We start from the raw sequence: 15,467 nt of genomic DNA, 5'->3' as shown, positions 1-15,467 counted from the left end.
TGGTTCTGGAATGACCAACTTACTCCAAAATTACAGATGGACACACTCAGGGTATTTGGAAGCTGTTGACAAAGTTTCAGGTCGATCAGACACTGCATCGGGGAGATATTCCCTCCACTTGCACACAGACGTTCCTTGCATTATAGATGTTTATCAAATTTTAGTTGTGGGTCTCGAACCAACCCCAAGTACTTGAATTCTGTTACGGTTTCAATTTGTTGAAAATGTTGTCATCTTCCATAAAATGCTGATTATGCCATCTCCATTGGTCTAAACTAACCAACCAACCAACCAACCAACCAACCAACACACTAACTAAAAGTAACTGTGGTAAATAGATTAATGAATGGGATTCTACTTTGCCATTTTGTATATATATATTTTTTTTATATATATATCTTTGCTATTGTGTTGTTTATTTTCCTGTTATTTGCGTTAATTCTGCTAGTCATTTTGTCTATCTTTCTGTACTTATGTTTTTTACACTCATTTTGTGTATTTTGATGTAATTTTGTGTTTTTGGAGTCATTTTGTAGTGTATTTGATTATTATCGTTATTGTTCTGTTATTTTTGTCTGTTTTTGTAGTCATCTGGTGTTTTGGGGGTAATGTGTATTTTTAGTGTTGTTTTATGAATATTTGTTGGGGGCTGCACAAAGTTGCCCATGTCTGCTGTAGAAGATAAAGTGAGTGGATGGATGACTGTTGGATCTGGATTATCATTTCAAGCAAAAATACATGACTATCTATATACCGTATCTATGGAGACTGTGTGCCTTTCCCTTTCTGAGGATAAGGGTGTACCTGAAACATAATAAGTGGCCACATTGATGGATTATTGGTCTACAAATAAGATTTAAAGTTGGGTGCTGCATTGCAATCCAACAGACTACATCACAAATCTTCTCTTACGTGTGCGGGAAAAAGTCATCAATCAACATCATAGCAATGACGAATGTTCAAAGTCAAGCCTTAGTTTGTTTCACTCTAAGCTTTCCCTATTTTTTTTTTTTTGTGACAATTGTCAAATTCAAATAATTTCAGATTTCCTCATCACAGTCTGGACACAGGTGTAGGTTTTTTAGGAGCGAGACCTACAGTGAAACACAACCTCAGAATCTTTACAGAATGATTCAGGTCCTGCTTTTAAACCCATCAACTCCATGATTTGATTGTTGTTTTTCCTTAGTTTGTTGATATTCTCTATGTAGTACATACTGTAGAACAAAAGTTTTCCTTAGCTAACAGATATAGTAGCTCTGATTAAATCCCTGCCCCTTTTCAGATCAGATCATTTTAATGAAAAATATCCGACACTAAACTCACACCTTTCACTCAAAATACAAAAACCCTTTATACACTATAGTCCAGGTCCAAAATGGGACTTATTAATCATCCTTATCTTGTTTCAACAGAATGTTGATTTATCATGTTTTCCTGGGATATGAACCCCACTAGTTAGGTTTTTGACAATAAATCATGAGCATAATAAAAATCAGATTTAGCTCATAGTGCATTCTTTGTTGTCTTAAATCTAAAACTGAAAAGCAATAACAATATGTCAGACGAACATGTTTTTAATCAAAGAGACTGACTCAGACCTCAATGGAAATATTCTGCAGTCCTGATGGACTTAGAATAGCTACACCGTGTTTAAAAAGCTACACCCTGTGCTTCATTTTCACTTATTCCTAAATGGATTTTGTACAGTTTTTGTTATTTGCAAATAAAATGAATGTTGTGTTCTTCCATAAAATGCTGATTATGCCATCTCCATTTGTCTAAACCAGTGGTTATTTAGTACCCACTTTTCTCTTAGCTCTGAATCCAAGTACCCCCTTTGTCTGACTACAACGTTTTGCTTAGGAAACTATTTAAAAACACCTATAGAGCATAATTATGGAATGACTGAGTGACAACACACGTTTTAAAGAATCTCATTTTGTAAATAAGTGAAAAAATCAGAAGATGACCCATTTACCACCTAAGCCACATGTTTGAGCTCAGATATATATATATATACATACACAACTGTATATATGGGTCCCGACCCTAAGGTTGAAAAACACTGATTTAGTGCCTTTTGAATAGATATATTTTTATTGTTTTTATAATTTCCTGTCATATCACGCCTGGGGTGGGACCAAGACTGACACTTTATTTTCCACCTGTAGTGCCACTGCGTACCGTCATTTGAGAAACACTGGTCTAAACCAACCAACTAACTAAAAGTAACTGTGGTAAATAAATAAATGAATGTGATTCTATTTTGCTGTGAGCGAGAAGACTCCGACAACCCTGTAATCAAATCCAAATGCTGAATTAATAGATGAATCAATTTGTTGTTAGCATTTTTCTAGGATTCTCATTGATCTCTGTTGTTGTGTTACGGTGAATTCTATTTTCACATTACAGATTGTGCAACGAACAAAAGGTCCTTTGAAAAAGCTCGACTCACAGTGTCTGCGTAATGAAAACATGGCTGCTAACTCCACAGGGTGTGATCTTCTCTTCATTCGGTGCCATTTGACAATTGCACTTCAATACTTGACAGTTTGATATGTAAGAGGTTCTCATCAGCCTTAGTCACATTATTGATTCTAAAAACACAAAAGCAGCCGGTTTTAAAGCGATACGCAACCCATCACATGAATGCACATAAGATGATAGGTCTAAAGGAGAAAAATAAAAGTTTGTCACTAATTTATGTCAGAAACTTCTTGTCTCAACTTTTTGCCTTCAAATAAACACAAAGTCTTGTTTCATGTAGGCATTGCCATTTTGGAGATTTTTTTTTGCCAGTCAGTGTTCACAATCGGGTGGTTAATCAGCCCAATTTCCAGATTCAATTCCTGTTATTGAAGTCTCGATTTGATTACAAATCTGAACGTAGTTATTGATTCTACGTTCAGTTATTGCCGATTTTTCATTTAAAACCAGTCAGCTGCTGAATTATTTGACTTCTCTTCAGTAACACCACACAGCACCTTTAATATTGTAATTAAATATCCAAATTATTACTTTTTTTTTTTTTTTTTAAATCACCTGCTTCATAGATCTTTGGAAATGTATTAATCAACTTATAATCATGTCACATCAGGACTATTCTTCCTTTTTCTGCTCCCAATTCAACATATTAGTGTTTATGTCATCCAGTTCCTTGGACGTTATGACATTATTCCTAAGAAGACCAGGAACATTACAGTGGATTGATATTTACTAAGAAAGAAAAAAATGTAACATTTAATACATCTGTATTACGAGCCATCTGATGCCTTAATAACCTCATCAAACCAGTTGAAGTTACGTGAATGTAGCACTTGCTTGAATAATCACTATGTCACAGTTTGTCAAACATTTCAGAATCAATTTATTTGTCATTGTCCATGTTACAGAGCAACGAAATTTCATTTCAGTTTCATCCCGACCAAAAAAACATGAAAAGACGATCACTTGTAACACTTAAAAAGAATAGGAGCGCAGGAGCGGGAGAACTGTGGTTCGTCACAAGGGCGGCGCCCCTTATTTAGATGAGAAATAGGACAAAAACATAAGGAAAGGTGAGGGGAAAAGGCAGGTTTTGAAATGAATTCCCAATTGGAGAGTAAAGTACAAAACTAGGAAAAAAAAAACTCAGCATACAAGCATTAAGCAAAAGTGAAGCGTCAGATCTGCAAACATCCATGATTGAGACACAACATTGAGCTGGTGTGTAGGGGGAGGCCAATGTTTGATAGCGATTTTAGTTTTCGTTTCAGGCTAGCATTCGTTCAGTAGCCTTGAAGTCTCTGGTCTCAGCAGTAAATCAAATAATGTAGCATCAGTTGGCCGAGCATTCATCCTCTCCATCCTCTCCAAGATCAATTCAATTCCACGCAAACGCTCCAAAATAGCGTACTTTTGAGTTTTTTCATTGTGATAGTCCTTTACAAACTTGCGTATAAAGTTGTTTTAATTGCAGCTGCAGCTTCTAAAGCACCTCTCATTCCTATTAGTAAAGTTTAGTAATTGTAGTCTTTAAGTTAAGCCACATGTCAAACTCAAGGCCCGGGGGCCAAATCCGACCCTTCAGAGCATCCGATTTGGCCCGCTGGAGAAAGTGAAAATTAGAGAAAACATGAATCATTGTGTAAATGACCAAATAATACACTTGTAAATTCAAACATTTTTATTTATTTTTTTTACAAATTCCTGCAATATTTTTCAAATTATTCCACAAAATCTCTCCAAATTAATTGATGCCTTCCATACTTTACGTCTAATTCATAACTGGAGGTGCAAACGTAGGCACAATAATGTTGAAATTGATTGTTTTTTGTGATGGAACTTGTCCGTATTTGACCCTTGAACTAAAATTAGTTTGACATCCCTGGGTTAAACTGTCTTTGTCATTTCTGTTGTAGGTTTTAAATACTTTTTTTAGGCACTTTATTTCTACTCTTCACAGTCACTGGATTTTAAATTTTTATTATCCTTTTAAGATGTTGCTCCTATGATGTATATGCACCCATGTTTTATTTTTCTATCACGATGTTGCACTTGTATTAATTCCTCCACAGCTCTGTACAGCACTGATTTTATCTGCGAAAAAGCGCTTTATAAATAAATGACTTACTTACTTAGTATTTTACTGAAAACATTTGGAAAGAATGGCGAAAAACGGCTTATTATGAAATGTTCAAAGATGAAATGAAGAGTTGATTCAAAGCAGATTTGAAAGGAAACTGAGCCTTCAGCCTGTTTCATCATTTGATTTGCTGTGTGTTTGTTTTGTTATGTATACCACAAATCCATGTTGCACAGAAGCATTCAATCCCAATCGTGCAGTCACAATAACCTACAGATTTATGGATGCCCACGCTGAGGTTACGCTCTCAGGCTTGGATAACATAATCAACATAAATTTGAAGCTTGTAATTCTATACAGACAAGATACAAATACAAACATTTGTTTGTCTTTGTGAAACAAAATAATTGCACCAACAACCATCACTAATGGATTCACAGTGGGGTTTGAATATTTTTAATGTAATCATGGGCTGGACAGAAGTACTACTTCAAAGGAATACTGACGCTATATTGTGCAGATGGAAATGTCTTCAAAACAACTACCCCAACAGTTGCCATATCAACCTAAACAGCCTGCTGCGATCGAGTGTTCTTTAGAGTAGCAAATTGAACACTTTAAGTAAATCTGCTGGGAATTCAGCTTCTTTGTGGAGCTCTGATAGAGAGTAATTATATGAGTCAAGCCTGAGCAGTTTAAATGTGTTTTTACAAGGAGGACAGGCAGGGGTGCAGCAGCTTTTTGGACTTGTCTTTGAAAATGATTGAGAAAACAGCGTTAGCGCAGCTCTCAGTGTCATTTTGAGAGGCGCCCTCTGAGAGGTCGTTTAAATGCACCCTGGGATATTTAAATGGTATCACACATCATCAGGCTCTAAATTAAATACAGCTCAAGCTTGTTAAATAGTTTACATCAGTGTCTAACAGGTTTTTTTCTTCCCAAGGGCTGCGCTTTTAGCATCGTAGCCACTTTACCAGATGTATTTTTACCTTTTATCATATATAGCAGTGGTTCTCACACTTTTTTGGCTCTGAATCCAAGTACCCCCTTTGTCCGACTACAACATTTTGCTTAGAAAACTATTTAAAAATAACTATAGAGCATAATGATGGAATTAATGGGTGAAAACACACATTTTAAAGAGTCTCATTTTGTAAATAAGTGGAAAGGAACTGTATTTAGTGCAGTGGGTCCCAACTTTTTTTTAATATCAAGATATTATGACGTCAAAGACGATTTTTTTTCTTGAATTCGTTTTTTGTTTGTCATGTTTGAACTCAGAAATATGTATATTTTTTACTGCATATATATTTGAACTAGATTTATATTTCCACAAAGTGAAAGTATAGAAATACAGCTGTTTTATCTTGCGTGTTGTTTTAATTAAAAAATAGAAAAATAATTTCAAAATTTCAAAAATCTTTCTTAATTTTTCAGAAATTTCAGACAACCCCCCATGTGGTCTCGACCCCAAGGTTGAAAAACACTGATTTAGTAACTCTCGAATAAATTTAATTCTATTGTTTGTTTTAAATAAATGTTGGTCATCTCACACCTGGGGTGGGACCAAGACAGACACTTTATTTCTTCATTTTCTCTCTCTCTCTCTGTCTCTGTCTCTCTCTCTCTCATACCCCCTGTAGTGCCATTGCACACTCCTAGGGGTACCCCCATTTGAGAAACACTGATAAATAGTATACATACTGACAAGTAGAGATGTTGTGATCCGATATCCAGTATTAATATCAGCCTATATCTAAAATCTCTCATATAAGGGCAGTGTCGGCGTCATGGGGGGGGGGCAATCGCGGGCAATGCCCCCCAAGCTGACATACTGTGCCCCCCCTCCCCACACACACACACACACACACTCTCTTCCCACTACAGGGGGAGTTTTTTTTTATGAATAAAAGATATCTGATTGGCTATTGCAACTGACTGTTGTACTGTGCCACCCTCAGTTTTCTTAATGCCCCCCATTTAATACCACCTGGTGCCGACTCTGTATAAGGGTGAGTTTTTCTCATTCCTACTGTTGATGATTATTGTTCTGTGTTTAAGTATCACTTGATTAAGTATTTTCTAACATTCCACACTACATAAGTAACATCTGCTGATATTACAGTATATCAGATCAATATTGCCATTGGCCAACACTCAAACCTGCAAAATCAGAACTGATTGGAAAGTTAAAAAAAACAGTTTCGGAGCACCCATACTGACAAAACTAGAAACCCAGAGAGAGAGGAGCCTAAACCTACAGAACACAGACATGGAAAACACTGACCCTCTGACGACCAGACTAATACTACATAGAAAAACAAACACCGAGCAAAAAATAAAAGCTACCCGAAAATCTGTCGACTGGGAATCACACTCGCAGTCTACGCAAACCCAAGAGTTCTAATAACATTATCAAATGAATTATTCCCAAACTGTCCCAAATGTCTGTATTGACTATATCAGCTGACTAATATATGATAATAATAATAATAATAATAATAATAGTATTTAGCAAAGGCACTGATTGTTCTATGCAAAAAAATACCTTGAATGAGAACAAAAATTAAATAACAAATGATGTCAAATTGTTGATTAACTTGTACCTGGGCCAGGATTTGAATATTTATAGATGTAAAACTAGCGACTAATAAAACATGACTACTTTAATTGATGTGTGTGTATGTGCGTGTTGCCAATAAGGATTTGTTTTGTGTTTTACATGTTCTCCTTGTCAATCATGTCACCTGCCAGTAAATAAAGTTCATTTTGAACCCCCCTCACCCCCCCATACACACACAACAGTCTCAGTGGATTTGCATGTCAATGACAAAAGTATTTGCTTTGACAGTTAACTTTGTAGAACACACACACACACACACTGACAGGGTTTATGACTGATGACTAAATGATCTGGCTCTTTTCCTGGCCCTGCAGTCACAGTCAACACTGTCCTCACTGTGTGTGCATTTGCGTCAGTTAAAGTGGCATTTAAAAAGCTTTTCTTCCCCTAGAACTGACAAAAAGACAGTGCTTTGTGCGACTAAATGAACGTTTTAGTAACAGCTACTAACAGCAGAGAGGCTAACTTGATTTCAGTTCCAACAGATCTATAATAGGATGAATTAAAAGAAACAGGAAAGTGGTAAAAAAGACTTAGTAAAGAATGTCACGACTTGGAGCTGTGCTGAAGGTTGAAACCACTCATCCTCAGTGATAGAAACATCCTCATCTGTATTAGTGTCAGCAAGCGACTAATAATGGACACTTTTTCCCAAGGAGACATGCAAACAACGTCAAGACTCAGTGTCACTGTGAGATGTGAATCCATTCTACTGAGCTGGTCAGTAAAGCAAACACGGTGTGTCAGTCAGACGCTCACAATCAACTGCAGGGTTGTGTTGGAAAACACAAAATGATTTACACATGGGGGTCACCAACCTTTCTGAAACTGTGAGCTATACTTCAAAACTAGTCCAAAGGGCTACCGGTTCAAAACACACTTATTAAATAATAACATTTTCACTTTAAAGGGGACATATCATGCTAAATCCACTTTTTTAGCCCTTAAATGCATTTTGTTGTATATTTAGAGTGTTTAGAAGTACAGAAAAAATAAAACTAGTCTCTTCAGGTGCTCCGTAGATATCTTTATATTCTGTTTTGCTCATATTTTTCAATCTGTTTCAATTTTTCTATTCTCTATTACGTTTTTTGAACTATTACATCACAGTATTTGCAGCGGAACTGCCAAATTAGTACATCAACTCCAGGTCCAACACTTCGAGCAATTCGCCATTTTTATTTCTTGCTTTTAATTTGTAGTCCAAGCTCAAGGATGACGAAGATACGAGAGGATAAGTCAAAATGTTCAGTTGTTGGATGTAGTAACCCACACGCTTCATTACACCGTCTCCCAGCATCAGAACCTTTTCAAAGTGCCTGGTTGAGTTTTATTTTTCACAGAAATGTACCCACATCTGTGGGTAAGGTCATTTTTGTGTGCGTGAAGCACTTCAAGGATGACTGCTTCACCAGTATAAAGAAGGATTTGCCAAAAGACTTTGTCTGATTGAGGGTTCAATTCCTTCTATCTTTGGAAACGACGAACAGAGCACTTCGGTAAGCTGTAAATAACGCTAAAAAGTGGATGATAAGACGTCCCTGTCATTGTTTGTTAGCATTAGCAGTTTCACCGTCTTCATATGTTAGCGCTGTGTGCTCGTTTTAGATCCTTGATGATATGGCCTACGTGGTTTAATTTAAGTCTAAAGTTTTCATTAGTCATTTCATTTTGACGTTTTTGTCTTTGAAAAGACTGTATTAAAATGCATTTCGTGACGTTAGCTTGGCACTAGCGTTAGCTCGGTGCTTGTGTTAGCTCACTTGTTAGGGTTCTGCAGGTTCATCATCATCATTTTCATCTCGCTCCACTGGGTCAGACTCTGGCTCAAACATGTAAGGCTGGATGGACAAGTCTTCTGTTGTTGACATTTTGTAAATAACCTCTGAATAAAAAGTTTATGCGCCGCTACATAGCCATATCTCTTCTATCAAACTACAAAAATGGCCGAGCAGGGTGGAGTTGAACCGAGTGTCACCTGGAGAGGGGGCGGGGTATGGAGTGTCTCATTTGCATTTAAAGAGACCACACCAAAACGAGTTGCTCTCAGAAGCACATCAGAAAAAGGGTAGAAAAGGGGTGGAGCTATAATAATGAGGAATTCAGACCCAAGCATTGCAGTTCCGCTTTATATAGACCACAACTGTATGATTTATATGTAAAAAGAAAGGATTTAAAACCATGATATGTCCCCTTTAAGTTAGAACATGCACCATTTTATTTCTTCTAATGTATACAATTGTTTCCATTTTCAATACGTTTCACATAAAATCTTCATGTTCCTATTTGACTAACCACTAACATATATAATAATCATTTTAACCATTATGGAATATTTAACAAAAATCCATTTTGTTGTTTTTTTTAATGGTGTCAAACTCATTTTAGTTCAGGGGGCCAAATATCAAGTCGTTTGATCTGAAATAGGCCACATATTTTAGGCAGGAAAATGAGCAATTTCAACAATAATTTCAACCAAGTTTGCACTTCGACGTATAAATGATACATAAAGTATACACGGCGCCGACAATGTACAAGCAATAAGTGACAGACGTCAGTCCCTGCAGGATTTTCTCTTTTAAATGTCGTTGATTATTGTGACAAATTTGTATTTAATTTCAGGAAATTATGTGAAAAATTTCAGAAAAATTTACTCCTTTGAACAATTTGAGATTTAAAATGACTGCAGTCATGTAAAAATAAATGTGGGAAAATTGTGATTCTCTAAATATTGTGGAGTTTCAATGAATTGCTGTATTTAGAAGAATTGAGAAATCTACAACTGCATCATTTGGTAATTTACACAATTCTCCATGTTTTTCTCTGTCTTTTTTGCCCATGGGCACCATGTTGGTGACCACTGCTTTACGCTAATCGTAGAGTGTAGACACACACACATACGCACACACATCTCCAGTCATAATTAGAAAACAATTATTCTAAAGTATGCTTCTAGTATGTCTGCCTCACAGCAAAAATATCCTGGGTTCAGGCACTGGCAGTGGACATTTTTGTCCTTTTTTTGTTAAATTTGCATGTTCTCCCTCATTTTCCTCACACCACCAAAAACATGTTTGTATACTGTAGAAGACCTTCCTGAACCTTAAAGGTGCAGTCTGCAACTCTCAGATCCCTCTCTCCCCCTCCCTCCCCGCTGCTCTGTTGGCCTGCCTCTAAACTTTCCAAAGTCCCTCCCTCAGAGGAGCTAACAAGCTAACGTTAGTCTGACAGCAACATCACAGTAATATAACATGCTCTGTTAAAAGCATACTACTGCAGCGCTTCTCTCTCTATGTGCACACACCTCAGCAGCAGCGGCAGCAGCAACAACACAGTGTCACTTACAGCAGCCAAACGGAGGCTGCTGCGCACACATGAACAAAACATGCACTACAGAGTTCTAGTGTAACAATTACAAATCAAACATAATGTAAATCAAGCAGCAGTAATTACCTTTCAAACAGAAAAGTCACCAATTCCATCTTCTACTCCACACCATACACTGTAAAAAAGACGGCGCTACCGCCCTGGAAAAGGGGCAGGGCCTGTGAGCAACACCTGTCAGACAGCCCATCAAACACAAGCCTGGCTCTGATTGGTTCTTTTTGCTCGGTCATGGTGCATTCTGCCAAAGGCTGCAGGAGCAGCGGGGGGGACTCAATGAGCCTGTTTTATCACACAAACTACTAGTTTGATGTAAAGCTGTTCTTACATAGTGACAGCTTTAGCAAATATGACAAAAAGTCACTTTTATAAGAGTTGCAGACTGCACCTTTAATAGAAAAAAGCGGGTCAGAAAATAAATGAGTGAATGCTTGTGTGTGTGAGTAAAAGAGAGAACAGAGAGAACATGCAAACTCCACACATAGACCATGGCCCATTGAAAAATTGTCAGTCTCGTGCATGCGTTCGCTGCAGCACAGTTTTTTAGTTTGATTCACATCTTTGTTCCGTAATAAAGAATTACCTCCGTGCAAACAGCAGCAGATAAATGTGCACATTAATATGACAGTGGAGCTGTTTTGATGTTAAGTCACACAAGACAATAAATGAAGCCAACTCATTATGTCACTGTTGTTAAATACATGATTTATGTGCATTAAAAACTAAGCTTTATCATTCTGAGTGACAGTGCAGTAGCTGCCAAAGGCATCAGAATATTTTACATATCAAAGCAGCGTCTTCACAAAATGCTCCTCCTCACTTTGACGTCGTCAGTTAGCGGGAAAATCTGGTGCGCGTTACGTCTCTGCTGTCTTTTAGGAAACACAAAAGCAAACATTTTATTCTACCAACGGTTCAGTAGGAACGTTAACGCATAAACCATTGCTGACAGTGAGCGTGTGAGCGTTCACTTGAAATGTTTCACTCAATGAGTTTTCAGTCAAAAAAAAGAAAAGAGAGAGAAAACATTTTCACTGCTGAGTTGACATGTCTGAGGCTTTAACCATGGAATCTGACAGTCACATCACTTCATACACATTCAGCCATCTCTGAGATTTTTCTTTTAAAATATAATCCATGCTTTATTCAGTCATTTGAAGGCACAGGGAACAACCTGGGAGCCACCTAAACCAGTCATAGTTCAAATCACCTGCTGCACAGCTGCTGCTCGTCTATATAGTGATGATTGGTGCGCTTAAATCAGAGATGGACAACTTCTATCACAGAAATATCATTGTCTGATCTGAGGGCCACATTATCAACATTCATGTCAGCATTTAGAAAAATTGACGAATCTGAGCATTAATACAAGCTTGAAAACACACATTTCGTGTTTTTGTAGATTTTCTCATCAATATGGTACATTTTTGTTGTCTTTTTGTACGTTTTTCCAAGTCATAATGTGTGTTTTTGTTGTTCTTTTTTTCTATTTTTCTGTCATTTTGTGTAATTTCATGTGTCGTTGAAGTCCCTTTGTATATGTTGTTGTTTTTGTTGTCATTTTGTGTGTTTAAGTGGTTATTTAGTGTGTCTTTGTTGTCATTTTGTGTGTTGTGTATGAATATTTTGTGTGTTTTTGTTCTTTTCTTGACATTTTGCGCATTTTGCCCTCGTCTTCTGTGTTTCTGGAGTTTTGTGTATTATGTTGTTCTCCATATAACTTCCAACTTCGTGAATTACAATTTTGTTTTGGGGCCCGGACAAAATTATACCGAGGGCCGCATATTGCCCCACGAGCCGCCAGTTGCCTATGTCTGGCTTAGATCGTGATTCGATTTCAGGAAAAACTCATATTACTCCTTCTCCTTTTACAATAATTCTATGAAAAATATCTCATAATGTTTGTTTCACAGCTTGAGGCAAAGTGACTTCTTGGTCAGTGGAAATGATCCAGTGAGAAAAAAAAAGGCCAGTGAGCCCACAAACAGAGACGAGTGGGAAATCAGGCGATCATTGCAAAGCAAATAGGACACGACTCAACAGCACTTTATGATCTCCCTTGGGTCACATTAGATCAACGTGAGGAACGCTACCTGAGGAACTGATTTCCTTTTAGAACGGCCTCTTTGTTTCAGACCAATGAGCTTAAAAATGCTATAGGTCAGCTTTAGCACAGCACTGCTCGGACCCCCCCTCTGCTTTATATAAGACAAAGCTGAGCTAATGAAGTGCTGCTGTAGCTTAACTAACTCATGAGTACTTCATTACCCCCCCCCCCTCCTCTACAATTCCCTACAGCTATAAAACAAATGCTTAGTTCAAACCTTTGTTCATGCCGTTGGAAAATATCTCATTAATATCTCTATAATCCATTCAGCATCATTGATGGTGTTCAGAAGGTGTCTGGGGTCTGTGCCTGGACATAATGAGCTTTTCACCATAAAGAACATGTCATTATTCTTCCCTTTTTCTTAAGTCTGATGTCCTGAATAAACTGGATTTGTTTTTCTGACGGCACATGATGCAAATTAGACCATATTCAGTGTGTAATAATTATTCATTTAAAGGAAACAACGTTCGTTGAGACTAAACTAAATGTGCTAAATGACATTAAAATAGATAAACAATGGAATGTGATTGATGCAAAAGGCACAAACAAGCTTTTTTTTTTTTATCTGTTTTTCGTATTGACAGCCTCTGAAACAGGATTGTGCTGAAGGTTGTGGTACAGAGTAAATATGCGGAGAAGTTATTTTTTTATCTTTAATTCATTAGTTACCTGATTTATCGTCTTTAGTTCAGACACAAAAACAAAAACAAAGATTGTAGAACGCAACAAATGCAGATTTCCTTTCAACATCCCGTTTTTACCTGGACAGTTGGGTTTAGGGATTATTTGAGAGTGTCTTGTTGTGTTGTGAGTTGGTTCTGAGTGGCCTTTCAAACAGCAAATGGTACATAATGTAATGGGCTAATGGAAGGCAGATTGCCTTTATTTCTGATTGAATGGGAAGTGGATTTGTGCTCCAGGCTCAGTCCTGACATGATGGTAATCTGCTCCTCTCAGTGCAGCCACTGGCCTTACACACAGTCTCCACGTTTTATTTATTAGGTCCTTTCCCTCCTCTGTGGTTCATCAGCTGTTATGTCAGTCCATGCAGCCTTAAAGGAATCTAAACATTAAACTTAGTTCCAAATCTGGGCCGAGTCACAGAAAGTCATCCCAGAATGAGGCTACATTCACTTAGCTGGGGTCTTCAACTGAAGGTGTTTGAGCTGGTTCACTGCATGCTGGATGCAGATAAAAGGCTCCTCTGTTCTTAAAGAAGGTTAGACTGTTTTTTTTTTTCTTCTTTTCTTTATTCGGAGACTCTGTCAGGCAATCAGACCCAGGCGAGCGATCTTAGCAGAAAGGAAGGAGTGGAGGATGAACACAATTGGCTTGGGACAAGAGTGGAGGTCTAGTTGCTGAAAAGAGAAAGAGGAACATTCAAAATTAAACATAAACTGAACAGCGTGAAGATGATAAAGAATAAAACACCCCCAATCCCAGTCCTATCCCATGGGTCTGAGCACACAAACCAATACAAAGAAAGCGTAAACTGCGATTGAATCCACACTGACTGGTTTCACTGATGCTCTGATTATTTTTTCCACTACCTGGAGAGTTACTGGAGTTAAACCCATTAAAATAACAATATTCTACTGGCGCTTTGCTCCATTTTCAGCCCTATAAACCTTTAATAAAAGGAATTTTATTTATCCATGTGTGAAAATCCACAGTAATCTGTGTGGTTTGTGATTAACTCGCGCAGCAATGTTCGAGAAAAAAGCTGAAAACACATTGTATCAATTCGGGAGGGTATAATATACTGCACTGGACTGCATTTGTCCTGACATAAATAAATACGTAATAATGAAAAAATAAAAAATAATTAAAAAGCTTGATTTTATTTTGAAAGGGTTTAATTTTTGCAGCCCAATACATTTTTTCCTCAAAAAACATTAATCTTTTTTTTTACCCTCAATTTTAAAGCATGTGTTGTGGATTTGTCACAGTTACATAAAAATTAAATAAAGTAAAGCTTGTATAAATAAATCTAACATGTTTGTAGCTGAGCTGGTTTTGCTGAATGAAGGCGGGATTATGAGACAATTAGGATACATTAACACAAAACCCCGCCTCTCCATCTTCAGGAAAATGTAAGAACTCCTGCCCCTAATTCCGAGAGAGATTTCTTATCTTGGTCATTTTTCATAAAAACTGTTTATGAAAAAATGAAAGATTTATCAAATCCTGGAGGATAACCCATCAGCTAACTCTGTCTATAAATCCCCTAACTCTATATTTGCATTAATGCAATGATTCTATTCTCTGTAACAGTGACCCTGAAAGCATCATTTCTGTGAGTGACTTCATTAACCAGGCCACAGGAGTTCTCGTTCCTGACCCTCGTGTTGATCGATGTCACTTATCAGCGATAGAAACGAGCAGAGTTTGCACTCACACGTACATTGGATGGTCCTGATTACTTTAAAGCTGGCCGGTGAGAGGGGAGCCATCTGGATGTTTACTGACCGTGTTGTTACATGGTGAGAACAGATTAAAAGTCTTACAGGCAGACAGACTACTGGGAGAAAAAAAATCTCACTCCTACTGCACTGAGCCGAACTGCATGTGTGAACTCTCTCTTATTTCAGCTTTCTTTGACAATGTGATGTCATTTACTCTCCGCTCCTTTTTTTCTTTCTTTCTTTAACGCTCCTGATGCCCTTAGATGTGTTTTTTTTTTTTTTGGTTTAATTATTCAGAAGGCCTCTGAACCACTCTGAGACTGGGAATAAATGTGCCGTACTTGTTTTTTTCCTCCCACCAGTGGGAATGGGTGAAAA

General features: G+C 37.4%; 1 protein-coding gene across 1 annotated transcript in view; it reads right to left on the bottom strand.

The window, feature by feature from the left end:
* Positions 1-12,403: 12,403 nt before the first annotated feature.
* Positions 12,404-15,467, bottom strand: part of sntb1 (syntrophin, basic 1) — a 54,896-nt gene continuing 51,832 nt past the window's right edge. The window contains exon 9 of the mRNA XM_028470690.1: positions 12,404-14,042. Within this exon, the coding sequence (XP_028326491.1) occupies positions 13,950-14,042 (93 nt within the window). The 3' untranslated portion in view covers positions 12,404-13,949. The remainder of the gene's footprint in view (positions 14,043-15,467) is intronic.

The sequence above is a fragment of the Gouania willdenowi genome, chromosome 16 (assembly GCF_900634775.1).
Source record: "Gouania willdenowi chromosome 16, fGouWil2.1, whole genome shotgun sequence".
Taxonomy (NCBI): domain Eukaryota; kingdom Metazoa; phylum Chordata; class Actinopteri; order Blenniiformes; family Gobiesocidae; genus Gouania; species Gouania willdenowi.
Note: the sequence above shows the minus strand (reverse complement) of the source record. Positions and strands in the feature narration are given on the sequence as shown.